This window comes from Dermochelys coriacea, chromosome 27, assembly GCF_009764565.3.
Source record: "Dermochelys coriacea isolate rDerCor1 chromosome 27, rDerCor1.pri.v4, whole genome shotgun sequence".
In the NCBI taxonomy this organism is placed as follows: Eukaryota; Metazoa; Chordata; order Testudines; family Dermochelyidae; genus Dermochelys; species Dermochelys coriacea.
In genome coordinates, this window is record NC_050094.1 from 13,229,709 (window position 1) to 13,255,524 (window position 25,816).

General features: G+C 51.9%; 1 protein-coding gene across 1 annotated transcript; it reads left to right on the forward strand.

Annotated features, from left to right (window-relative positions):
- The first annotated feature begins 10,502 nt into the window (after positions 1 to 10,502).
- Positions 10,503 to 24,807, forward strand: MSL1 (MSL complex subunit 1). Its single transcript, XM_038385189.2, has 8 exons — positions 10,503 to 11,343; positions 14,527 to 14,750; positions 16,493 to 16,875; positions 19,698 to 19,762; positions 20,277 to 20,344; positions 21,457 to 21,581; positions 21,727 to 21,799; positions 22,711 to 24,807. Exons 1-8 carry the CDS (start codon positions 10,696 to 10,698, stop codon positions 22,799 to 22,801), a joined length of 1,677 nt encoding a protein of 558 aa, XP_038241117.1. The 5' UTR covers positions 10,503 to 10,695; the 3' UTR covers positions 22,802 to 24,807.
- The last annotated feature ends 1,009 nt before the right edge of the window (positions 24,808 to 25,816 follow it).

The window sequence follows — 25,816 nt, forward strand, 5'->3', positions numbered from 1 at the left end:
TGTCCCCGACCTACTGAGTGCTTTGGGAAACCTCCCACGGCACCCAAGGTGTTACTCCGGGGATGGATTTGGCCCAAACTTTCTCCCCCGCTGTCCGACTAACGCACTGGATGTGTTGGGTCCCTGAGGGTGATTGACAGATGCCGCTCTCCTTCTGGGAACTCCTGCTTCAGGATTGGGTCCCGCTGGCCAAAACAGATGCCCAGGGCCGCGCCCGCGGGCACTGGGGAGGGACCGAGCTCCCTGCACGTTCCCATCAGGATGGAGCTGCTTGTTGTTGTTCCTTTTCGCTCCTAAGACCGAGGGATCTGGGCAAACCCGGAGCAGCGGCCGTGCTGGCACAGAGGCCAGCATGTGCTCCTGGGAGTCGGCTCTGCTGCCCTGACCCAGCCTAGGGCTTGTGTTTTCCTTGCCAGCCCATGTGAGCCCGGGCGCTACCCTCCCCTTCTCCTCCTGGTGTTTTCAGCCTGCTCCCTCTGAGCGCTGTTTGTGGCGCCTGCATCACGTGGCCCAGGCATGTGAGGGCTGCTCCATTTTTAGCCACAACAACTTCCCTGCTAAACATCTCTGCTGCAGAGACATGTGCAGGGCTGGGAGAGGAGGCCAGGCACGTGGGCCTGCAGGAGCTGGGTGCTGGGAGTGCTCGCTGACCGCCCGCAGGAAACTCCTCTCGCTGAGCAAAACACGCGGGCGCTGGTCCCTGCGGAGCAGGGCAGCCCTGTCAATAAGGCTCGGCTCAGTGCAGCGTCTTGGAGACAGTTGGTGCCGCTTGCTGCAATGGAGATTTCTGCTCCTGGCTGCCAGGCGCAGAGGGAAGCGGGGAGGGGGAATTTGGCTCGGGAAGCTCTCTGCTGCAGAGGGATTGCAGTCCAGCCAAGCTGGGAGCTTTCCTTCCGCAGCGCAGTGCAAACGCGGCTGCTGAGACAGGCAAAGGCTGGGGGCTGCCACCTTTTGGGGGGAACAGCATGCAGGGCAGGTTAGCGGCTGTGATTGTTGGTGTCATGTCCCCCTGGACTGCTCAGGGCCCCCCCCCCCAGATCAAAGCAGTTCTGTGAGACGACAGCACATCCTCCTTTCAATAGGAATTTGTTATTTCTTTGTGCTGGGAAATGCATAGAGATCCTTCTGTCCAGCATGAGACAGCTCCTGCCCCAGAAAGCTAACAACCTAGACAGTCAGACCCAGCCAGGAAGACTGACTCATGAGCACTTTGCTAATACCTGAGCATAGTATCCATCCATCTTCCCCCCCCCCCCACCCCCAGACACATCGACCGATAGATTCAGAGATTCCCAGGCCCCACGGATGGGACTGCTGTGGTCTCTGAGTCTGACCTCTGGGGTTGCCAGGCCAGAGAACTGCCCCAAAGCAACTCCCAGAGCAGATCTTCTAGAAAAACTTCCTGTCTTGATTCCCAAATTGCCGGGAATGGAGAATCCAGCACGAACCCAGGCAACGGTTCCACTTGCTCTGTCTTTTCAAAGGCTCCGCACCCACCCTCTGGGCCAAGTTCCCCCGAATGCTCAGTTCAGTGGGCACATGTTGAGCGCCCCTCACCTTAGCATCCAGGCTCCAGATACCAACTTCAGTCTCGCCTGTGCGGACTTTCCTCTCCTCTGTTGTTCAGTTCTGCTGCTCTTGCTCCGATTCTTTCATTCCTTCCTCCAGGCCTTGGAATGAAGAGAATGCCATGCTGTCAAAGGGGCCAGACAGGGGGTCCCCCTGGAGCGTCTGTGCGCCCAGAAAAGGTATGGCGCAGCTACAGCAGGGCTGGCAGTTCCTATAGCCTGCTCCTGCCATCCCTAGTGGGACCCCACTCGAGCCAAGGGCAATTGAGTCCATTTGGCCCAGAGGTCAGTGCACCGAGCCTGCTGGTTCAGGGTGGATTGCAGACACAGCTCCATTGGGCACTGGAATACCCTCACTTCTATGAAACAGCCCCCGGGCCAACTTTGAACCAGTGACCTAGAAGGGACATGCAGCTCAGTTCCATGACAGTCCAGCATGCATCACGACATGAAGCAATGAGGGACAGTGCAGTCCTCTCCCCTTACCACTAGGCCTGACTCCTTCCCTGGGCAAGGTGTAGAACCCAGGAGTTCTGGCTCCCTGGCCCAGGGTCTGACCACTACCACACTCCATACTGCCATTGCAGCAGCCCCTCCGTGGCTGGAGCTAAGCGCAACTGGCATCCCACGGTGCGATGGGCTGATTTTCCACCCAAGCTGCCGGTCTGCCCCATGGCTCCTCCCTGCGCCGCTGGCCCCAGCCCTGCTGCTCTGTGCCCGAGGGAGGGTGCACCGCACACTGGCATGCCACCTGTCAGAGCTCAGCAGAGGACACAATGAGAGAGGCAGCACCCTGCTGGCACTAGGCAGCCTGGCACAGGAGAGACCTGCCTGAGGTTGCAGTGACCCCTGCCAGGTGACCCACTGGACTGCACATGGCTTTCACTGGCAGACCCCTGAGGGTGAGAGGGATTAATTATCCCAGCCATTCCCCCATCTGCCCACATGCTTGTTGTAACAGGCTCGGTCCATTGGCACAGCTGGAAATTTACCAGTCCAGACGACTCCCGAAGATCTGAGCTGTGGGCACAGGCCGGGCAAAGGCAGCCAAGGATCGGCACCATCCTCACACTGGTGCTGCACAGTTGAGATGCCCCCGGCCACCCCTGCGAGGGAGCGTTGGGACCAGAGGCTGAGTGGGACATGGGTGGGACAGAGCCTGGGGGGTTCACGCAACAGATCGGGACAGAGCACCGCGGCAGCTGGACCTCGGTCTCGGCTGTGCACATACGCAGGTCGCCGGGGCTGGAGGGTGCCTCCCACTGGCTGCTGCTCTCCAGTGCAATGAGGGTCTCACTGCAAGGTCCGGGAAGCCCCCCAGGATCCGAGGGCACCTTGGACACAAGTTTAACCTGCTACCAGCCAGGCTAAAGGGATCTTTGTGGGGATCCCAGCTCGGCAGGGCAATGCGCTTCCCCACCAGTGTCCCGCCGTGTCGGGGCCGGTTCCTGCACCCCTTGCCCTGATCCTGCACCGGGTGCCAAACCTGGCGCCTGTGCAAAGAGGCTGGAAGAGCTTCCCCACACGGTGTCAGCGTCTTCTCCAGGGGTAAAGGAGCCCACGGGGGAAGATCAGGGCCCCTGGAGACAGCTGAATGCAGCCAGCTCTTCGCACACCACTGGCCTGCCCCATCCTGGCTGCTGCTGAGCTTTGGAGCCACCGAGCGGCCAAATATCGAAACTGCCGCTGGAGCAGGAGCCTTTATCAGCAGTCCAGCAGCCGCAGAGAGCAGGCTGGGGATGGGGCCTGCTGATGGCTCCAGCAGCATCTGGGTTGCTTGGGCTGCGAACATCTCTGAGCCCCCTGCGAGGGGGCCTTGGGCCCCTCTCCCTCCAGCAGCCTGGCTCTCCCCAGCCCTGGGGCCTCAGCTGGCGGTTCACTCCGCTGCTGGCTCCCTGGGCCCCGTCCACGCTCCTTGGCACAGCCATGGTGCTGCAGGAATCCCACCGGAGCACAGACCCGTCCCACAGCAATGGGAGGGGGGCCCCTGTCACGCGGGTTAATCCCCATCTCTGAGGCGGTAGCTAGGACGACAGGAGAATCCCTCTGGCATCCTGGCCGTGTCTGCCCTGGGAGGTCAATCGACCTATGTGCAGCACTCGGGCCATGAAATGTGTCACAGCCCCGGGCGACGTAGCTGGGTCAATCTCATTGTTAAGTGTGGACCAGGCCTGTGTGTCTTTGGGTGAGTCACTTGACCTCTCTGTGCCTTGGTTTCCCCCTGCCTGGCAGAACTGATGACCCTGCTGAGAGGGTGGGAGGCTGCATTTGGGAACATTCCCAAAGTACATAGAGCCCCTCTGGTGGGAGGTGCTGGGGAATGGCTGCGGTTGGGACATGTTGAGTGCCTGCAGCTCCCAGGGACTGAAAAGGTGGGCTTGGGCCAAAGCCCTAGACTGGGACCCTGGGAGCCTGCCGGCCCATCGCCCTGCACCTCATCCTGCCATCCACAGCCCTGCAGACTGACCTGGCAGCGTCTCACAGCCCTTTGCTCTGGTGCAGGGCGTTAGGGAACCAAGTGCAGTTCCTGGCTCTCCCTGACCCTGCCTGATCACTGGGCAAGTTTCTGACTCTCTCGGGACTTCTCTAGCCCAGCCCCAAAATGGCAAGAATGATCCTTCCTTTGTCCCAACCTACTTGGGCTGTGAGCTCTCGCTGCAGCACCCAGCACAACAGGGCCTCAATCTCACTAGCTGCCGAGAATCAGGTCCTTTTACTTAACTGCCCAGAACATCTCCAGAGATTGGACTGTTGTTCCCAGACAGGACCTCTCAATTTTATCCCAGGTTTGCCTGCCAAGAACTTCCAGTGGCTTATTCCATGGAAACCCTCTGGCTGATAGGCAGGCGGCACTTATGGATAGGATTTACCTGCAGTAAGAGGGGCCAGTGGGAACTAATTAGCAGATTAATAGCAGTGTAAGGCCAGACGGGCCCATTCCAATCATCTCATCTGACGTCCTGCATAGCCCACGCCAGCAACTTTCCCCCAGGATCACTGCAGCAAGCCCATCTTTTGTTTGGGCTGGACTGTGACTGCAGTCTCGAGTCAATGACTCCACCATGTCCCTGGACGATTCATTCCCCTTGCTATTAAAAATGGGCACCTCATTTCTAATCTTGCTTTAGCTCCCAGCCGCGGGAAGTCTGGCGGCCTTGGTCTGCTCCATGAGAGAGTCCTTCCCACTACGAACTGTCTTCCCTGGGTCGCTTCTTACACAGCACGCTCAGGTCACCCCTGTACCTTCTCTTGCATAAACCGCATCGCCCAAGCAACTGGAATCTCTCCTGATCAGGCTGGTTCCCCCCGACCCGAATCATACTTGTAGCTCTTTTCTGAGCCCTTTGTGATTTGTCCACCTCCACGTGGAAGTGCGGACACAGGAACTGGATGCCATATCCAGCCATGGTCTCTCTGGTGCTGCCAGTATACATAAAGCCAGTGATGAATGGCTGCCTGCAAAGGGCTTTGTTACTGTTATGATCGGGCCAAATTCTCTGCTGGCATAGCTGTTGACTTCAGTGGCTTACACAAGCAGGGAATTTCACCCGTTATTACTGGGGTTGATGCCTATGTAGCGTTGTTAACACCCACCTCCCATGAGATTGGGTGGCTCTGGAGAGAAAGACCTGGTGGTGGCTCCTTTTCCCATTGGGCTGCTCGTTCAGCTCCCCGCGAGGAGAGGCAGGGTGTGGGTGTTCAGTGCCCTGCGTGAAATTAGTTTGGCAGGCCGCAGCGGGGTTCCCAGTGGGGTAGGCTTCCCTGGCCCTATTCATTCAGCAGAGAGGCCAAGAGTTGAGGCTGAACTTTTCTCCAACCCCTGGGGGCGCAGGGTCTCTCCCGGTCAAGGTTGGGGGCTAGCAATGACTGACTTATTCCTGTCTTGGTTTTAAGCTGACTAGTCCTCCGGCTACAGGGAGTCAAGTAACTGCGTGGCTCAAGGGAGCACCACCCCTGTGCCTGGAGCGTGAGTCCTGCTCTTTGAGGGAGGGACTATTTGGGGTTTGTACAGCACCTAGCACACTGGGGTCCTGATCCATGACGGCAGCTGCTGGGCACTAGGGTAATGCAATGAATAAATGACAGTCATACTAAGACTCTCAGCCTGTGTTCTGTTGGGTGGAGGCTGCCCCCCGTCATGTACAATAATCATCAGGAGCATTATCAGGCCAAATTCTGCTTTCTCCTTACACCAGGGAACATCCAGTCGGCTGGGGAGGGGGCCATGACTTTGGGTTTCCCCACTGTAAATGGGCATCCCGGGGGCCCAGCTGAGCTGTGCATGGTTCTGTCCTGTGGGTTCGTGAAGATGCCGTTTGGCACAGATAGTTCAATTTGATGCCTGGCTGCAAGCCCATGCCAGGGCGGCAGGACTGGGGGTGGGTGTGGGGGAGGCAGAGCAGGAGATCAGTGGCCTCTGCAGATCTCTCTCCCCCAGGGCGGGCACCGTCTTCGCTTGTTACATAATCCATCCTTGGCTAATTAAGAAGCTCTGCCTGAGACACTTGGGAGAAAATCCAGCTAGGCTCTTTTGATGCCTGTTGGTTTGAATGTTTTTTTTTTTCTTTTTTCTTTCTCTTCCCTGAGTTTCTTGCGTCACCCCCGAAGGAGGGGGCTGGAGCAGGCCGCCGCCCCCATGGCCCTCCAGGGCACTGCTGGCTTGGGGAGCCCTCCCGGAGGCCTGGAAAGACAAAACAAAGTCACGCGGTGCTGCTGAGCGGACGCTGCTGGGAGGGGCCTGTGGGTCAGGGCAGACAGGCTCAGGGCTGCTTTTGATCTCAGTTACGCTGGTGTAAATCTGGAGGGTTTTTACTTCATGTTTGGACAGGGCTACATAGACTACATGGCCATAATAGAGCAGGGTCTGGCCCTTTCGCTGTAAAGCAGAGGCAACTGCTTTGTTGTGGTCAGGTCAGTAGGTGAGTGCGGCTGGAAGGGGCTGGATGGGTGGCCCTGGAGATTAACTGTGTGTTTCCAGGGCAGGGACAGGTCTCGGTACTTAGATGGTGCTTTTAGTGGCACATTCGCTCTCAGCCTCTTGCCCCCGGTGGGTTAGATGACCATGTAATTTAATTGTATAGATGTGAGGAAACTGAGGCACAGAGCAGGGCAGTGACTTCACAGTGAGTCAGACGCAGAGCTGGATACAGCACCCAGGAGCCCTGGCTCCTAGCCCTATGCTCGGGCTGGATCTCTCGCTAGCCGGAGCAATTGATTCAGAGAGGCTGTGGCTTTTTTATACATTTGCTGTAAATCTGGTATTTTTTGTGCCCTGATCACAGTTGTTAAATAGTGAATGAGACACTTTCCCCTCTTCCCCTGGGTCCCAGGCCAGCACCAAACTACAGCCCACGTTTCAGTCCATGACAGTCTGCCCTTCGGAGATTGTCCCGCTGCCCTGTCTGCAGGCTCAACAGTGGGAAATCGACACTGAGGGCCAGATTCTGTGAGGTGCTGAGTACTTGGAACTCCCATCGACTTCAGCCCCTCCCACCAGCGGTCAGGATTCGGCCCAAGTGCTTTGGGCCGCTTTGCACTCCCCTTGTCAGCCTTTGCCTTCTCTCTTTAAATGTGTTTTGTTTTGTTTTTTGCAGCAGGAGGGAAACCACTGCAGGAAATGAGGCAAAAATAACACAGACACGCACACCCCTTCCCCCCATGGCCAACAGGATGGTGCAATTGACTAGGCTTTCCCATGCAGCCTGGTACTTTCAGGATTAGAGCAGACAGTGGCGCAGCAGATACCATGCAAGGCCCAAGCTCGCAGGCAGGCAAACACCCCAAGCTTGCAGATTCAGCCCCGGGTGCTGATCCAGCCAGTCTGCCATGCTGGATAAGGTCCCTAGTCCAGAAGCTCAAACGGCTCCATGGCAGTTGGGGGTGGCAGTTTGAACTGGGAGCTGGGCGGCTGGAAGGAGATAGCTGGGGCTGGTGGTTTGAACTGGAAAATGACCAGTGGGAGGGAAAGGCTGAGGAGAATGCAGTGGAAGCAGGGAGGGGAAGGCTGGGGCCCGGCAGGGGCAGGACCAGGTAGCAGGCGTGTGGGGGAAAAGCAGTAAGATAAAGGAACTGGGACGAACCAGGGGGAAAAAAACCCCACCAAACAATGGCAGAGAGAGGAATGCGAGGGACAAATCCACACAGACCCCCACAACGCTCCCTCATGCTGCAGGGGAGGGGGGTTGAACTGCCACCTTATGACAGTATAAAATGAAACCAGGAATTTTTCTCCTTTAGTGATCCCTGATCTGGCCCACTCTGCTGACACAAAGGCCCTGTTAAAGTCAATGGGACCATTGGAGGGAATGGAGACCACTCCTGGGATATGGGATTGAACCCAGGGGCAGTCATTATTTCTGGTGAGGGGTGAACACTGAGGTATCGATTGCTGGTGCTCTGGGGACTCTAGTTACCAAAGCAATACATGTAAACTCAGGGGACTGGAGTGCTTTGCATTGCCACCCTTTAGGCCAATTAGGAGTCCCTCTGATGGAGTCCTAAAGGAGGCCCCAGAAGCCATAAGGAAGCCTGTGTGAAGCCCCATAGGTATCAGTGCAGAGACCATGCAAAATCGGGGCCTTCGAGACTCCCTGGTTTTCAGTCCTACCCCTTTATGCCCCTATGTATGCCATAGTTGGGCCCTGCCCTCACGTTACCTGATGGCAGCCCAGAGGGCATCAGGAATCTAGATGTGTGACAATTTTGCAATTATATAAAAACCCCCACAGACCTAAAACACATCATGAGGTGCTTTGTAAATGTGATCTAATGAAATGGAATGACAGCCCAGCCCGGGAGGAACAGGCCCCAGCAGAAGATACGTTTGTTATCATTGTGTATTTGGGGGTTTTTGTCATTGTCTTGCTGAACACATTCCAGACACACAACCCTTTATTTCAGCTTTTGAGTGTCTCATGTTTTTTATATTGTGCATTTTCTGGTAATGGAGTGGTTGATGATGGCTATGGTATGCTACGTGTTGTGCAGTGGGAAAGCACCTTATAAACAATTATGATTATTACCACCAACAAAAATATTTTGGAGGTTCCTTATTCCTCTATCACTCGGTAGAGTACATTGTACCGGCTAATGATCGTTTCATTGCATGTTATTTATTCCTACATGGGACCAATATGAATTTAGACTAAACTCTGATAAAGAAGCCATTGTGTCTTCATCCTGACCAGCAATCCTCCCTTCTACGACAGTACAGCAAGAAGGGGGGAAGCCTGATCGCAGGACCAGAACGAAACGCAGAGCATGAGCTCTGCCCCCTCCAACCAGGGACTATGGCCAGAGCACCAGGAAATCAGACCTCACCGCCTGGGCTCTCTATCTGCCCCCAAAGAACGGGGCCTCAGCCTTGCCCAGGACAAGCGCACCCTAAGTAGGGCACTGCCCTGCCCTTTCCTCCCTCAGCCTACCCCTTGGCTCCTTTAGCCCCTGCCCTCCCCCACTTACACCCATTGCCCCTTGGCTTCCTTTCCTTGCCCCCGTCTCCCCCCTTGTCCTTCATTTACCCCCACCCCTCAACTTCTACCCCTTCCCCACTCTGCCATGTACCTCTCCTGCTGTACTCCCTGCCCCCTCCCCATGTACCCCTCCTCTTTCTACCCCCTCCTCTCCCCATAAACCCTTCCCTCCCCCTCCCATGTACCCTCCCCTCTCTGCCCCCTCCTCCCCCCATGTACCCTCCCCTCTCTGCCGCCTCCTCTCCCCATGTACCCCCTGCCCCTCCCCTTTCTACCCCCTCCTCTCCGCATAAACCCTTCCCTCCCCCTCCCATGTACCCTCCTCTTTCTACCCCCTCCTCTCCCCATAAACCCTTCCCTCCCCCTCCTCCCCCCATGTACCCTCCCCTCTCTGCCCCCTCCTCCCCCCATGTATCCCCTGCCCCTCCCCTTTCTACCCCCTCCTCTCCCCATAAACCCTTCCCTCCCCCTCCCATGTACCCTCCTCTTTCTACCCCTCCTCTCCCCATAAACCCTTCCTCCCCCCATGTACCCTCCCCTCTCTGCCCCCTCCTCCCCCCATGTACCCTCCCCTCTCTGCCCCCTCCCCCTCCCCTCTCTGCCGCCTCCTCTCCCCATGTACCCCCTGCCCCTCCCCTTTCTACCCCCTCCTCTCCCCATAAACCCTTCCCTCCCCCTCCCATGTACCCTCCTCTTTCTACCCCCTCCTCTCCCCATAAACCCTTCCCTCCCCCTCCCATGTACCCTCCCCTCTCTGCCGCCTCCTCTCCCCATGTACCCCCTGCCCCTCCCCTTTCTACCCCTCCTCTCCCCATAAACCCTTCCCTCCCCCTCCCATGTACCCTCCCCTCTCTGCCGCCTCCCCCATGTACCCCCCCCTGCCCATGTACCCCCCGCCCACGGCGCATGCGCCGGGCGCGGAGCAGGGGGAGGCTGGTTTAAAGGCACCAGGGAGCAGCGGGGCCCGAGCGGCGGCGGCGGCGGCACCGAGCGAGCGGGAGGCGGCGAAGGCGGGGCCGGGGGCCGGGCGGAGGAGCGAGGCCGCGGCCGCCCCGCGCGCGCGCCCCCCCCCCCCAACCGAGGCCCCGCGCGCCGCCGAGAGCCGGAGGGAAAATGGAGGCGCTCGGCGGCCGCTGAGAGACGGAGCCGCCCGCCCCGCCCCGCCCCGTCCCGCCGGCAGGGGGAGCCAGCCCGGGGGGGGCGTCAGGGGGCACCGGGGGAGCCGGCCCGGGGGGGGCGGGATCTAGCTCCGTCCTAGGAAGCGGCCCCGGGACACCCGCTGTCCACCCCTAGCAGGGGACCCGGGGTCTGGCCCCTCCCGGCGGGGGGGAGGAGAAGCGGGGTCCGGGGGGGGAGCCGGGATCCACCCGGGCCGGGCCGGGCCTCCCGCAGCAGGGGGCGCCCCCGCCCGGCCGAGGCTCCGTCCGCCCGCCCGCCCGCCCCTCCCCGGGGGAGCCCCTGGCCGGGGCCTGCGCCCGGGGGGCGGGGATGAGCCCGCCGGAGGCCGCCCGCTAGCCCGGCTGCCCCGCCGCATGGAGCGCGCCGCCCGCCCGGCCCCGCGCTCCGGGTCTCCGCCGGCCCATGGCGCCGGGCGGTAGCGGCCGGGGCCTCGTCCCGCGGGTGGCCCGGGCCGGGCGCGGCGCGGAGGCCGCACCATGACCATGAGATCCACCGTCTTCAAGGCGGCCGCGGCCACGGCGCTGAACGCGGACAGGCTGGACTACGAGAGGCCGGGGCTGGCGCTGGAGCCGGGCCCGGAGGAGGAGCCGGGCGGGGAGGCCGCCCCGCCGCCCCGCCAGCCGCCCCGCAAGCCCAAGGAGCCGCCCCCGCCGGGGGGACACAAGGGCCGCGGCGGGGGGGGCGGGCCGGCGGCGGCGCCCGGGCAGCAGGAGGGGAGCTGGGGCGGCCTGGTGCCCCTGCCCTGCCCCCCGGCCAGCAGCAAGCAGGCCGGCGTGGGGGATGCCAGCAGCCGGCCCAAGTACCAGGCGGTGCTGCCCGGACACACCGCCTCCCAGGTGGCGGCGAAGGACAAGGGCGGCCCGGCCGCGGCCAGCGCCCCGGCCCCGGCCCCGGCCCCGGCGGAGCCGGGCCAGCCGCCTCCCGCGGCGGCCGCCACGGCCTCGGAGAGCAAGTGGAAGGGCGGCGTGCGGAGGAGCCCCATGGGGGCCGGCGGGGGCTCCTCCAACCAGGCGGCCTGCCTCAAGCAGATCCTGCTGCTCCAGCTGGACCTGATCGAGCAGCAGCAGCAGCAGCTGCAGGCCAAGGAGAAGGAGATCGAGGAGCTCAAGGCCGAGAGGGACACGGTACGTGAGGGGTTAATGGGAAAGGGGAAGCGGGGCTCATGGGGGAGGGACGCGGCGCCCGAGGGGTTAACGGGCAAGAGGCGCCCCGGTGACGAAGGGGTTAATAGGCAAAGCGGCGGGCGGGAGGCGAGGGGGGCGTGGGAACCAAAGGGTTAACGGGCAGCGGGACAGGGCGAGGGCACTAAAGGGGGCTAGTAACGGGAGGGGGGAGGGGGGGCACGGCTGTGCCTCTGGGACTGTGGGAAGGGAAGGGGGGACATGGGAGGTTAAGGGTTAAAGGCTGGGGTCCGGTTGCCATAGGACCTGGGATTAGACAAGGCCAGGGCAAGGAACGGGTTAATTTAAAGGCGCCCATCGGGGATTGTGATCGGGTTAAGGCTGGAGCGATAGAGTTTGTGAAGGGTTAAATTAAAGGGGCTCGGTATGGGGCTCCTGCATATGCTTGGCATGGAGGTAGGGCTGCAGCGAGCCATCTGGGTGGCAGGGCAGGAGAGCGCAGCGGGCCCTTTAACTGCTGCTGTTGTAATTACTACAAATGGATAACAAACTCCCCACTTCCCAGAGCAAATTCTTTCCCTCCTCTTTGCTCCTCTCCAGGCAGCCTCCCACTCCCCACCCCCTTGTGCTATAACGAGACCAGCCTCAGTTCCTCCTCCTTTAAATGTTTCACACGTAGGGTGGCAATGTACAGAAACAACAACCTGGCCAGTGTCCAGACTAGGATACTGCTGACCCGCTTTGCTGATAGGAGAATGGAAGCCTGGCCCATTTGCAGAGCTGTATTAATGCAGGGTTTGCTCCTTAGTCAAATGCAGGGCTAAGAGGGAAGGTTAATTGTAAAGCAGTGGTGCCCCTTCCCCCCCCCCCCACTAAAATAGCCTTGAGATATTCATGGGGCACAGGGGATCAGATTTGGAAAGACCCAATGGATCAGAACCAAATGAATATTTGTTAACTTTTTCCCTGCAAGCAGGAGTTATTTAAAACTATCCGATTTGGTGCAGATTTCTCAGTGCAGACCCATAAATAGTTCTCTGTTCCCTTATAATGTCACAGAGTCTATTGGCCTCACTATCCTGTCCATAATCCTGCAAGCCTGCAGCAACCTAAAAATACATTTCTTCCCCTTCCTATAATTGTCCCCCTACAGAAAGGGTGTTCTGGTTTTGTTTTTTTGCAGAAATCTTCAAAGGACTACGTATCCACTGAGTAGGGTGATCATATGTCCTGATTTTATAGGGACAGTCCTGATTTGGGGGTCTTTTTCTTATATAGGCTCCTCTTACCCCCCCACCCCCTGTGCTGATTTTTCACTCTTGGTTTCTGGTCACCCTACCAATGAGTGAGGGGTTATTTTCCTTGCTTTCCAAAGGAATGGCATGAGCCAGCAGGCAGTATTTTACTGGCATATGCTGACTGCAAGGTGGGATAGGATCTGAGGTGCAAGGAAGGCACTGTCAAAACATCTCCTGGTGTTGATCTGAGTAAAGTTAACCAACATGGAGGTAGCAGCTGCTGTATTGCAGTCAAAGGGTGTGATGGGAGTTTTGACACGTGGGATTCTCCGAGAGTTTAAAAAAAATTAAGGAAATAGAACACACAAGCTCTGTGTGATAAGCCTGTGAGTCAAACAGAGATACAAGCACAGCTGAGTTAATTCTCTCTGGCCCTCTGGACCCTCCTGCTGTCTGTAGATGCATAATCAATTCCAGAGGCTATGTCCCCTACCTGCAGTACCTAGGCAAAGCAGGGGGTAAATTAAGGACACTACTGAATTTGTTTTCTCTCTTGTAATGAAGCTGATGAAAACTGGAAAGGGGGAAAGCTTAAAATTCATTTTCTTGGTGCATTGTGTCCATATGATTCAATTCTGTGTAACTGTGTGAAGGTTAAAGGTGGCGCTCGTGCGCATGCTCTCTCTCTCTCACACGTGCACACCCACACACACGTGCGCGCGCGCACACACACACACACAGAGCATGATTTAGGACTGCAGGACCCACTGAAAGAGACACACAAGCCCCACTGAAAGTCACTGGGGCTTGTGTGTCTCTCACTTAACATGTGCTTTTCAAAAGCACCTGGAGGAAGAGGTGGATCTATGGAATGCATTGCATACACAATTACAGATCTGTCTGAATTATAAATCACTACTGCATTTTAATCAGAGGCTTTGGTAAGCCTCTTTCTTTTCTTTTTAATCTATTTTAAATTGATATTCTTCAGACCCAATTACAAATTACCTGGCCTAGTTGAATGTGGGGATGATGTGCAAAGTTTGAGAGCACCCAAAACTGCACCATATCTGTCAGTTGAAACGATTTGTAAACATTTGTTGTCTTCTTGTGTCTTCAATTGGTGTTGGTTGGGGAATGAGGGGAAGCAATAAATCGAATTACAAGTGAATGTTTATAGAGTTTTGAATGCAAAAATGTGGTGGTTTTGGAGCTGAGATGTCCGGACTTCTTGTGGGTAAAAATTTCAAAAGTGCCTAAGCCACGTTGAAAATCAATAGGATTGAGGCTCTAGATTTACTTAGGTGCTTCTGAAAATTTGACCCCTAAACACTTTCTCTTTTGTAAAGGTGTCTCTTATTACAACCCTGTTTCTTTTGCCCTTTTCCCCTTGTGGGCTGTCCCCTGATTTCTTCCCTCTGTAGCTTTGGAAGGGGAGTTGAATTATGTAAGACAAATTGTGCTGTGCCTTAGTGAGTCAAAAATATTAAATCTGAGGCTGTAATTTTCACGCTAAAGTGAGAGGTGCGGCCTCAGGATTTCCAACTTTATAATGGGGATCAAAAATGTGTCTTTCTAATTCATCTGATCACTCCACAGCCATCTTCACAGTTCTAGAGGTGAAGATCATACTGGTCATCTTCCTTGAAACCTGCGTTGAGAAAACCGTGGGGGTATAGCCTGAAACAAATGACAATACTGAGATAAAGTCTCTTTGGAACTTCTTACTTTCTGTGATGTCATGTTCTATGTAAAAATTTGGAGAAAGATTGTAATTATAGCTCAGAGGTGGTGGATAGCAAGGCACAAATACCAGAACAGGTGTGGTGTGAGGCAAATAAGTTAGGGTGTCTTTATTTTTTTTAAATCAAATTGGAATTGGTGTAATTCTTCTCTGAGGAAAGCATGCCGGCTAAAGCGTAAGTGTTGGCCTTGGTTCCTCTTTCAGCTCCTAGCTCGGATTGAGCGCATGGAAAGGAGGATGCAGCTGGTGAAGAAGGATAATGAGAGAGAGAAACACAGGATTTTTCAAGGATATGAAACAGAAGAGAAGGCTGAATCAGAAGCATCTGAGAAACTACAGATTGAATGCCAGCAGGATCTCTTGGACACATCCCAGCCCCTGCCTCCAAAACACTTCTCATATGGAAGAAATGGAAAGGGACATAAAAGGTACAGGACCACTTCGTGACCTCATTCTTCATAAGGGCTTGCCACGCAGCAGTGGGGCCTGTGTGTGTATATATGCATCTGCTGTCAGTCACATTGCTTGTATAAAAGATCATTGTAGCTGTCAGCTTTAATGCTATGTCTCCAACACTTAACTCCTGTCAGCTTTTCATTTAACTGTTTGACTGGCAGAAACAAAGAAGCCTAACAAATAAGACACTGGCCTGTTGGGTGACCTTGGGCAAGTTGTCCCTGCTCTGTGCCTCAGTTTCCCCATCTGTAAAATGGGGATAATGATCCCAACCTCCTTTCTAAAGTGCTGTAAGATCTACTGCTGAAAAGCGCTAGAGAAGAGCTAGGTGTTCGCATGCATGTTCCAATACCAAGCAGCAAGTACCATCCATATTAGATGCAGAACAAAGAGTATGCCTGGATTTCATAAGTCAGGGATAACTTAGGATAGCCCACTTGTGGATTTGCTCCTTTGAGTTATCTGAGTAATGTTAGCTTGAAATAAAAGGCATTCTTCCATCCAGAGGATATGACAGGGAGTGAGTTTGCCTCCTTTACCAAGTGGGTTTGCCCATTTTTTGTCCAAGAGATTTGTAACTTTGCGTGGCAACGTTTTTTGGGCCACTCATTGCTCCCAAGTTCACACTTATGTCCCCAAAATGCCCTTCCTTTTTTTTAAGAGGACACTGGCACCTTGAAAATCGGATTTTTCTCTCTCTCAAATTTATCTACTGCCAAGTAACTTTTCTTGTTCTCCCCTCCCCCAACTTGTTAACTTGTGCATTTGACAGTTTAGCTCTGTTCTTAATGGTCTGTTTCATTTGTCTCATGAACTAATATGAGTACATTCTAGTCTAGTATATGTACGTTTTTAGACTGACTCAGATAAGGAGGGGAAACCGAGGCCCAGAGGTGATGTGACTTGTCCAAGGTTATGCAGCATTTCAGTGGCAGAGCTTGGAATAGAATCCAGGTCTCCCAGCTATCAGTTCAGTGTCTTAGCCACTAGACCACACTGTCTCTCATCACTCAGGCATTGATTGTGGGGAGCTCGCAAGTATGCTCTTCCCCAGGCCCTGCAAGAGAGTGTTTGCAATAACAGCAAAACTGAAACTAATGAGGGAGCAGGCAGGTGTGTATGGGAAGGGGGAGGAGGCGTGTGTTTGACGTTGATCTTGAGGGGTCCACCCAAAAGGCCCTTCTAATTATCAGGGGAATAGGGAAAAGCCTGCACATTTCTTTTTAAGACATACTTTTTTTTTTTAAAGGGTGCTGTCTCAAAAAATAGATCAGTGACCTTCTCATCAGTTGGGAGTGTCCCTTTAATCCATGTCTGACAGTGTGCTGGTAGCAGTCACTTTGCAGCTCTTCCCAGTTATCCATGTCTCTGGAATCTGGATTGCTGTATTGCAACACACTCTGTAAGGGGCTACCATTGGAAGATTACAGCTCCTGTCATACCAGGGTGACAGCAGTAGCCTCAGGGAGCATAATACACCAGTCTCCTGGAAATAAAACTCCTCAGCCTTCAGTTGCCTCTCACAAACTTTGCTGCCTGATCTCTGCAAAGGGACATACATTTAGACTACACCAATGTAAATCTATGATTATGGGACAACTAGCATTAGCTTTATGGCACGCATAGTAAAAATACAGACACTGGAAAAATGAGTAGGCTGCTCTTGCGATAGGCTAGTTGAACAGGTTGCTAAACTCTCTCCCTTCTTTAACAGGAAGTCGGCATTTGGAAGTGCAGAGAGGAAAACTCCAGTTAAAAAGCTTGTGGCTGAATTTTCAAAAGTCAAGAGTAAAACTCTGAAACACTCTCCAGTGAAAGAGGAGCCAAGTAGCTCTTTATCTGAAACCGTTTGCAGACGTGAACTGAGGAGTCAAGAGACTCCAGAAAAAGCCAGATCGCTAGTGGACTCTCCCTTAAAACCATCCACCCCATTGAAAAGTCCCAGTGCCCACCCCAGGGATAAAAGTTTCCCCAGCGAGACAGAAGATCTGCCGTACCTTTCAACCACCGAAATGTACTTGTGTCGTTGGCATCAACCTCCCCCATCACCGTTGCCGTTACGAGAGCCCTCTCCAAAGAAGGAGGAGACTGTAGCAAGTAAGCGAACAAAAACTTGCTTGTAGCTGCATAGTGGTCAGTCTGACACGTGCTTGCCACCTGAAGTGTTACCCTCCTATTGAATAGATGCTCGGCAAACGTGAAAATAGGTGGAATTGCCACAAAGCAGTGCTCTGTCATTCCCTGATTGTGGGAGGTATCTGCTAGTAACAAACTAGCAGCTATGGAAGGAGCTTTAAAGCCACAGTTGGTTTCTGTAAGCCCAAGAGTGGCTCTGTCTGTGTTTTGCATAGTGCTTATGTGATCCTGTGAAGGCAGAGTGTATCTCGGGATGTAGATTGTCCCTGGTTTTGTTTTCACTTAAAAAAACAAACACTCTTCAGCTCTGAGATCTCGAATGTGACCATTAAGTAAAGGGGCCTTCACTCTAGCCTTGTCTGCACTGGGATTTCTTCCTAAAAAGCATCCCCCATTACTGCCACATGTTCACTCCAGAGAGGAAAGCAACAGCAGGAATGCTGGTGGGCACAAGGCACTGGTAGCTGCTGGCATCTTAATCACCATGTTTTCTAGGCCTGCTCTGAGCAGCACTGACCAATGCAATGGCAACAAAAGCCAGCAGCTGTAAGAGCCCTGTCTACGTTAGGGCTCACGGTAGGATGCTTTTAGGAGGAATGGCTAGTGCAAGCCATGCCTCTGACTGCAAGGTGAACTTCCTTCCTTGCCCTCACGAGCACACAGCAGGCCATGCTGTCACAGTCGACGCATCGAATTGCTGCCTCATGATGGCTGGGCAGGCAGAAGGAATCTTCTGGTGACCCACACGATTCCTGGTACAGAAACAAGTCAGGGGTGTCAGAGTGAACCCCCAACTCGCTGATCGCTCTTCCTTTAGTTTCCAGCCACCTTCTGCCTGCTGCTCAGCAAAGTGAACTAAGATCCACAATCCCAGCCTGCTTTGCTCTTGGCAAGCAGCGTACACCCAGCTCTCCTCAAAGCCGTTGTCTAGAGGCGGTCCAGGAGCGGCGAGGTCTGCTGCCCAGCGAGATGTGTGGACAGGCGATGCTTGTGAGCAGGCAGCTGCTCTTGTCCCATGACTTGGAGGGAGAGGGGTGTTTTCTGATGTATTTTACCTTGACCCTGCCACCCCCAACTCCTTTCTGCCTTCCCATCACTTCAAAATTCAAATCCTGTCTCCTCGGTAACGTCTCAGGAACCTGTCTCTTGCCTGTTGGAGGGTAAGGTGGTCTGCGGCCAGACCAGACATTCGCAGAAGCTGGATTCCAGAGCTGTTGGCACTGGCAGTAGCTGTTGGTCAAGTGTGCCAAACTTGTGTGGCATCTCCCCTCTCTGTCCTGAATCAAGAAATAACCAGACACCAGCTAGTGTGAAGTGACCTTGTGGGTCTGATTTCCGAGCACAGAAGTAGGAAGCACGAGCTGACCATCCATACTTTGAACTCACTCTGTGCTGAGGCAGGCCCAGGGGCTGACGTGCACTGACCTACAAGACAGAGATGATTTGAACAAAGCCAGTTCACGGGGCTGCCTTTTAAGCCTCTTTATTTACATGGCAACTTCCATGCCCATTTCTGTGGAATTGGGAAGCAGCTTGCTGTTCATTGCTGAGAAATTGTCTCTTGGTCTTGTGGTGGTGGTGAATTTCACAGAATCGTGCCACTTGTGAAAATCAGGACAACGGACCAGTGAGGGGATTTGTAAGGAGAAGGGATTAATGTGAGGCCTACGTTTTTCCCATGTTCTCCTGCATCTAAATCTTGTCGAGTGACTAACAGCCAAAACCTGGGTTAGCTTTGTGGAAATACTTCATGATCTGTTGAGATCTGTTTGAAAGCTCTCTGGCAAAGTGACAAAGATTGGGGGCCTCTTGGGAGAGGGCTAGTTCCTTATTCTCCATCAGGGATGGAATGGGTTACAGCGTAAATACTCTTCAGGCAAATGAGCTGAAAATCCACTTCCCCCATTTTCTTTCTTACCTGCCAAGTTCTGAGTCCAGGTTCCCTAGCAACAACAAGCTGCTTTGATGATAAAATAACCCTGATATGTAGAGAGAAGGGAGTCTCCATGAACAATGGCCCTTAGAGAGTAAGCAGCGATATTTAGAGCAGCCTCTGAGTTTGCACATGCACTGGATGCGGAAAACACAAACCCTAATAAATGTGCAAGCATGACACAAAAGGCTGGGTTGAACATCTAGCCCCAATTCTTGCCGTCTCTCTAAACACAGCACCTCTCCTATCCTTTTAAACAGCGACCACTTTAAAACAAGCACTGTTCTATTGACGAGTTTTCTCCCCACACAGATTTATGGTGCGTGAGCTTAGCATGTAAAAGAGGAACAGATCTACTACTAAATTATGTTTGAAACTCTCCAGTTTAAGCATGTGTACCAAACTGATCCCTTCTTTTTTAATACAATTGTTTGGTTTCTCTTAAAGGTGAACTCTGTTCCCAGTTCCTGGATCACTGGGGATGTGACAGTGGTCAGACAGTGGTTGTGGTCAGAGTAGCTATATAAATCAAGCTCGCAAATGATGAGTACATATATTACAGGCTAAGGCCTAATTAAACGTTTCCTTGAGGTCAGGAAGCAGAGTTTCCATTTTCAGCAGTTTGACTGACGGTGAGTTGCTCCTTTTGTACAGAAGCATCTGTGCAGAACAGAGGGCCGTGTTTTTAGTGGCTTCAGCAGGGAACTGGGAATCAGGATTTCTGGGTTCTGCTCCCAGCTCTGGGAGAGTAATGTGGTAACTGGATGAAATTCTGTGCCCTGTGTTATATATTAGGTCTCTTCTGGCCTGTGAAAACACTGACCCATGTTAACTCTGTTTCCTTCCACAGTTCCTTCTTGGAGGGACCATGCTGTGGAGCCCCTGAGAGACTCAAACCCTTCAGATCTCTTGGAGGTATATAGTCAATTAATGGTTTTGGTGAAGGAGACCAAAGAGAATAAATCACGGTGGGCCTGCATGTGTACAACTTGTAGCTGTAACAATACCCATTTTACCATTGATCCAGTGGTCTGTTTTAAATCTTGAACTTGTCTGTGGGGTTGTTAGTATGGTTTGATCAATAGGGAAATACTAGTTTTCCTGTCTGGGGCAGGAATCTCCTACCTTTGCATGAACAGTCCTCCTTGCTGAGCTGATATTAAATAATGGTAAAACCGTGGAACCTCTTGACTATTATTAAACTGTTTGAGTAAATAATTGCTGTAGTTTTACAACGGGGTGTGGCCACTGAGAGGTGACTCACCGCAGAACCTGGATTTGGATTTGTACCTTCCTGTGGATGTTTGTGTTACAGTCACTCTGCAGCCCTTCCCTCCATTGCAGGGAAAGTGGATTGCAGTGGGTGAATGAACAAGCACATGCCTGTTGTGGGGGAGGAGAGGGCTAACATCTGCTCTTATCTTCCCAGAATCTAGATGACAGTGTATTTGCCAAAAGGCATGCGAAGCTGGAGCTGGATGAGAAGAGAAGAAAAAGGTAAGGGCAAAAATTCTCCCACCCTGAACATTGCAGTAATGGCTTTTGCGGTCTCTGACGCTCCAGGGCCTCTCTAAAAATGAATTAGACTCAGACGTGCACCTACAAGTGAAGAGGAAGGATGCCATGTATCAGAAGTTTATGGCGCAGGAGCTTTTTATTCTAGTTCTTAGTGTGTTTCTCTTATTTTAAACTCCCCTCCTCTGTTCAGTCAGTGTAGGGTTCAGGGAAGAGCCCAAGAGTGATCTGGGGTCTGGCAAACGTGCCGAACAATGAGAGACTGGTAGAATTTGATCTATTTAGCTTATCAAAGAGATGGTTGAGAGATGAGACTTGAACATGATCTTCAGGTACCTCCACACCCTCTCTCATCTCAGAGGGGTCTTTAGCCTAGCAGGCAGTGGTTGGAATTTGAAGTTAAAAACAAAATTCAAACTGTGAATGAGCTGCTGGATTTTCAGAGAGGGTAATTGAACCATCGGAGCAGCTTTCCAGGGGATGTTATTCTCCAACACTTGGAGTCTTTAAATCAAGACGGGGTGTCTTTCTCAAAGATACACTTGTGGAACCGTGAGTTATTGAGCTTAATGCAGGAACTGCTGGGTGAAATATTCTGGCCTGTCTGGCTAGATGATCAGAATGGTCCCTCCTGGCCTTTCCATCTGTGAACTCTGTCTGTATTTGTAATGACAATCATAAGCCATGGGGGATCATAGATATTAGGGGTGGACGAGACCCAATAGGTCATCTAGTGCGTCCCCCTGGCCAGTAGATTGATTCTTCCCTGCATTGTACTCAGAAGCCAGTTTGGCCATCTCCTGTTCATGCACCAGCATCTGTGTCTGCAGGAAAGTGCATGGATCTGAGAACAGAAAAAACATGTAGGAGGAGAAACCCTTGCACGCTACTTGGTGTGCTTGTGTTCTCTGTTTTCTCAGCCCTAGTATAATGATGGTGGCTGCAGATGGAGCAGATACCTAGTCACAAGGCCTAAACAGTGGATGTTAGGGAAGTGCTCTACGGCCATCCATCTGAGGAGCTCAAAGAAGTACCAAGTATAGTTTACTGAATAAGGATTTTTAACTGTCTGGGGCTTGTTTTACGTTTTCCAGGTGGGATATTCAGAGGATCAGGGAACAAAGAATTCTACAGCGACTGCAGCTCAGAATGTATAAAAAGAAAGGAATCCAGGAATCTGAGCCTGAAGTTACCTCATTTTTCCCTGAGCCAGATGATGGTGAGTTCCTTATCAGACAGGTTTGGGGGAAGAGGGTGGGGAGCACTTGCTCTAAATCAGCTGGTCTGTAGCTATAACCTAGCCATGCATACAAATAAGCCGTGCAGCTAAGTAACATTCTTCCAATGTGTTTTTCTCCTGATAGTTGAAAGCTTGCTGATTACCCCCTACTTGCCTGTTGTAGCATTTGGCCGACCATTACCAAAACTAACCCCACAGTAAGTATTTCTCGCTTGTACATTTCCAACAGGGCTCCTCTAAAGTGAATCCAGCAAGGCAGCTGGACCATGCTTTTGGAAGTGGTGTTCAGTAGAACACACACAGCCACCATGCTAGTCTCCAAACAGCCCTGAAATGGTCATTCAGGATGCGCAGTAGCTCAGTGTTACTGACTGGATGTGTACTCGGCTTACGTGAGGTGGGACCCAGTGGCTAAACATCTGTAAGCAGCATGCTGCCAGTCCTTGAGTACTGTGCTGTGTGTGGCCAGCTCACCACAGAACTTGCCCAAGAGGCTGGCCTAGTGCAGCATTGAATGTGGAGGATGCTGTCAATTCCCAGCTACCCAGACAGAGGATAGAAGTGTGCCCTGGAGGAGAGGGGCCGGAAGGAAGTCTTGTAGACGCAGTCACTGATTCCCAGGCCCTTTCTTCCAAGACTTGCAAGACTGCTCCCACCCCACTCTGATGCTTTAGAATCAACAGTGCAGAATCAAACACCATATGGGAGCAGGATGCCTGTCGCGGGCCTGCAATACTTCCACTTCAGTCGTCGGGGCTAGTGTGCTCAGCATTCAATGTGCAGAAGGCTAGTCCTGTACAGATTTACACCCTCATCTGATGGGGAAGGCAATGTGCCCTGGAGGGTAGAGTATTGGACAAGGACTCGGAAGACCTAGGTCTAGTCCTGGCTCTTCCAGTGGCTGGGTGACCTTGGGCAAATCACTGCACTTCTCTAGGCTTCCTTTTGTAAAGGGCTTTGAAATCGACTGATGCAAAGATTATAATAAATAAACTCTAATTATGATTAATTAGCCATTAGGGGTTGTGGCAGTAATTCAGCCACATTCAAAACAAACCTCCTGTTCTGAACTGGGTTTTTTCATCATGGATATTTTTCTCTTTGACAGAAACTTTGAGCTGCCGTGGCTGGACGAACGAAGCCGCTGTCGGCTGGAGATGCAGAAGAAGCAGACGCCTCACCGAACGTGCAGAAAGTAGTTGCCCGGGCAGCATTGCGATGGACTTAGCACGCTGTTGGCAACGGGCAGCAAGGAACTGTTTGGTTTTCAGTCCCGTGAATCTTTACCCTTGTGGATATTCTCATTCACTGATGGTTTTTCTCCATGGCTCTGTATTTTTCCCATCCTTCTGTTTTTCACAAAAACTCTTTACCTGGCTGATTAACTGTGGTTTATTTATTTCTTCCCCATCCTGCTTTCCTTAGCTGCAAGTTTTCAAGCTTTATGCTGGAACAGCAGGGCTGGAAGCTCAGAGACACCTTTTGCTCTCTGCCTAAGTTTCATCAGCTGCTGTGGCCACTACAGTTCATAAGAGGCCTTGTGAAGGTTGGGAAGCCTAAAAACAGGCCTGCTTGTGACCTGTCCCACCTGCAAGTCCCCGTCGGTGATGCCTGTGTGTTGGCTCAGCGTGTGGTGCCCGTCACCTTTCTGAAGCTGATGTTTATTTGCTTAGAAAGGTATTCAGCAGCGAGAACTTGCAGATGGGACCAGCAGGCAGAGTTAGGCCAAGCTTGTCACACTGTTACTTTGAAACTCTGTGGTGAAAAGAACCCACCTAAGAGGAATGTAGATTTGGCTGCGAATTCCTCTTGCCTGACAGATGAGGCTTCCAATATGGTGCCTGTGTTGTGCTAGATAGGTCTTTTTTTAATAAATGGGTGAAAACTAACTTCATGAATATCCACTTACCCTGAGAGAGGCTGGCAGATGGTTCTGAACGTGCCGTGTCTCACTGAGTGCGGCTGGTTGAGCCCTGCACCCCATTGTTGCCACAAGATGCACCGGGTTAGTTACCTGTGTCAGAAATCAGTTAGCTGCGCGTATTCTGTAGCGAGACTGCCCTTGCTCGAATACCAGTATGAAACCGCTTCTGCAGATGAGACTTTGCCAGCAGCTATGTCATGTTCTAGACTGAATGGATATATGGGGGGGAAGGGTTTTTTAAACATTTTTGTTTGTGAAAACAGAATTCAAGACGCACAATTGTGGTTCATTTTTATTTAAATGTTTAAGGACAGCACTGGCTGGCAATTCATGTATCTTGTAAAATGCTTGGATTGGCTAGAGAAAATTAGAATGGCACCTATGCTTTAGCTCTAGTAATTCGCTTCCTTTACGAAATGAGCCTTTGTTGCTGTACTACACTAATGGGTAATGCCAAATGCTCTGGTATAAGTGTAACTAGTGCTGAAGTCTTGAGCTGAGTGTTTTTTTGTTTTTGTTTTTTAATTTGGACAACACATTCTCAATAGCCTTTCAGGCTTCACAGCAGACTGGAGTCAAAGCAGGAATGTTTGGTCTCTAAAGAGAGAACACCTGTTACTCTTGTGCACAATGCTTGCCTGTCTGATTGCTCCTCAGTTATTGTCCTACCACTGACAGGTGTGTGGTTGCGGGGAGAAGCTAACTTCATTTCTGAAGATGTTAGCGGGCCAGGGAAGAAATGATCCCCTCTGGTTGTTCCTTTTGAGTTCATAGTGTTGTCTAAGGCCAGCAATCTTCTCTCCTTGCTTTGGTTCAAACAGCTATAAATAGTAATGCACAAATACAAAACGTGGTGTTTTTTTTTTTCCTTTTCCCTGAGAGCTGGGGTGTATTCTTATGCAAATTGGAAGAGAGGCTGGCGACACGGCGGTGGGTTATGCTAGGGTTCCTACAGTAATGGTGTTTGGAAGAGGGTCTGAAAACCACGTAAAAGGGGGAAATCCTCTTGAAGCATGGGCCCTGGTACTACATAGCCTGTATAATTAGGGCTATGCACTGCATATTTTTTTTTTTTTTTTTTTTTAAATAAGGCTGTTCTTGGGTGTCCTGCTTTCGCATGATAGCGTGTGTCCTTAATGGATTTCTGTGCAATTAGAAGCCAAAATGTTAAATGGGCAAATATTGGCTTGAGCCTTGTTTTTTTTTTTCTTGATGTTGTCTCTTTCAGGTCTGCATCAAGCAGGTTTTGCATTCTGGTTACACCCTGCATTAGTGGCTTTTCAGGGATCAGAATACTTTTGAGTCCCAGTGACAGCCAGCTCTGAGAGGTATCTGCTGGCAGCTGCTTGACCTCAGACTAAAGTCCCACTGACTCTAGCTCCCAGTGCAAAGCCGGTTTTTAAACTCTTCTTCATGCTGCCATCCAGAAAGGCAGGCAGGTTTTATAAATGATCCTCTTTAATATACATCTATCCAGCAGTCATCAGCTATAGATGGGGGTGGGAGAGGGGGCAGGGAGTACGCTGGAGGGGAAGTACAAAGTAAAATTTTCAGTGAGTGTTAATGTGGAAAAATAGTCTTATTTCTCCCAGTATGGGCTACAACACTGTGAAATCCAATCTACAATGGAAAGCCCTGCAATTCCCTATTAGAACTGTTCTTTGGTTTCAAAATCTTGCTTTCTTTAACCAAGTTTAAGCTAGTGTAAAAATAAAATCTTAAAAAAAATGAAAAGCTTGTCTGTTCTTCAGCCTTGTTTTATGGCCATTTGACACATAGTTGTCTGTAATGCATACTTTTGATACCATTTCTAATGTGTAAAATCGGTCGTCTTGTAAATATCTTATAAAAAAAAAAGTTCAGTTGTAAATAAAAACTATTGTGGCTGTTAATTTTTTGAATTTCTGCTTCAGTTTGTTAGAATTAACAGTGTTAATGGGGAGTATTAAACAATTCTGCCTGTATGTTTAAAAATTTAAACAAATCAAATTTTTTTTACAATAAAATAGAAAAAAAAAAAAAAGTACATTTTGTGGTCACATTTGTCTCAAACCCTTTATACATGTCTTGTTTGGAAACATTCTCATACCCAATTAAAAATATAGCCTGCCTCTTTTGCATGCTTGGTATCTCCCATGGAAATGATGTTACCAGTTTTAGAAATGTCAGCTGCTGCTGCTGGAGCTGGCTTAGAACTATGCGGATTGGAAGAACTGTCTATCCTTGATGCCTTGTCTCTTTCTCTTTTGGTAGTGGTAGAAACTACATTAAGGATCTTTCATCTGACAGG

Excerpts from the sequence above, each read along its gene's own strand:
- MSL1 (XM_038385189.2), top strand. The coding sequence starts at position 10,696 with ATGACCATGAGATCCACCGTCTTCAAGGCGGCCGCGGCCACGGCGCTG. Across the intron at positions 16,876-19,697 it reads GAAGGAGGAGACTGTAGCAA|TTCCTTCTTGGAGGGACCAT; the intron begins GTAAGCGAACAA and ends TTCCTTCCACAG. Across the intron at positions 19,763-20,276 it reads ACCCTTCAGATCTCTTGGAG|AATCTAGATGACAGTGTATT; the intron begins GTATATAGTCAA and ends TTATCTTCCCAG.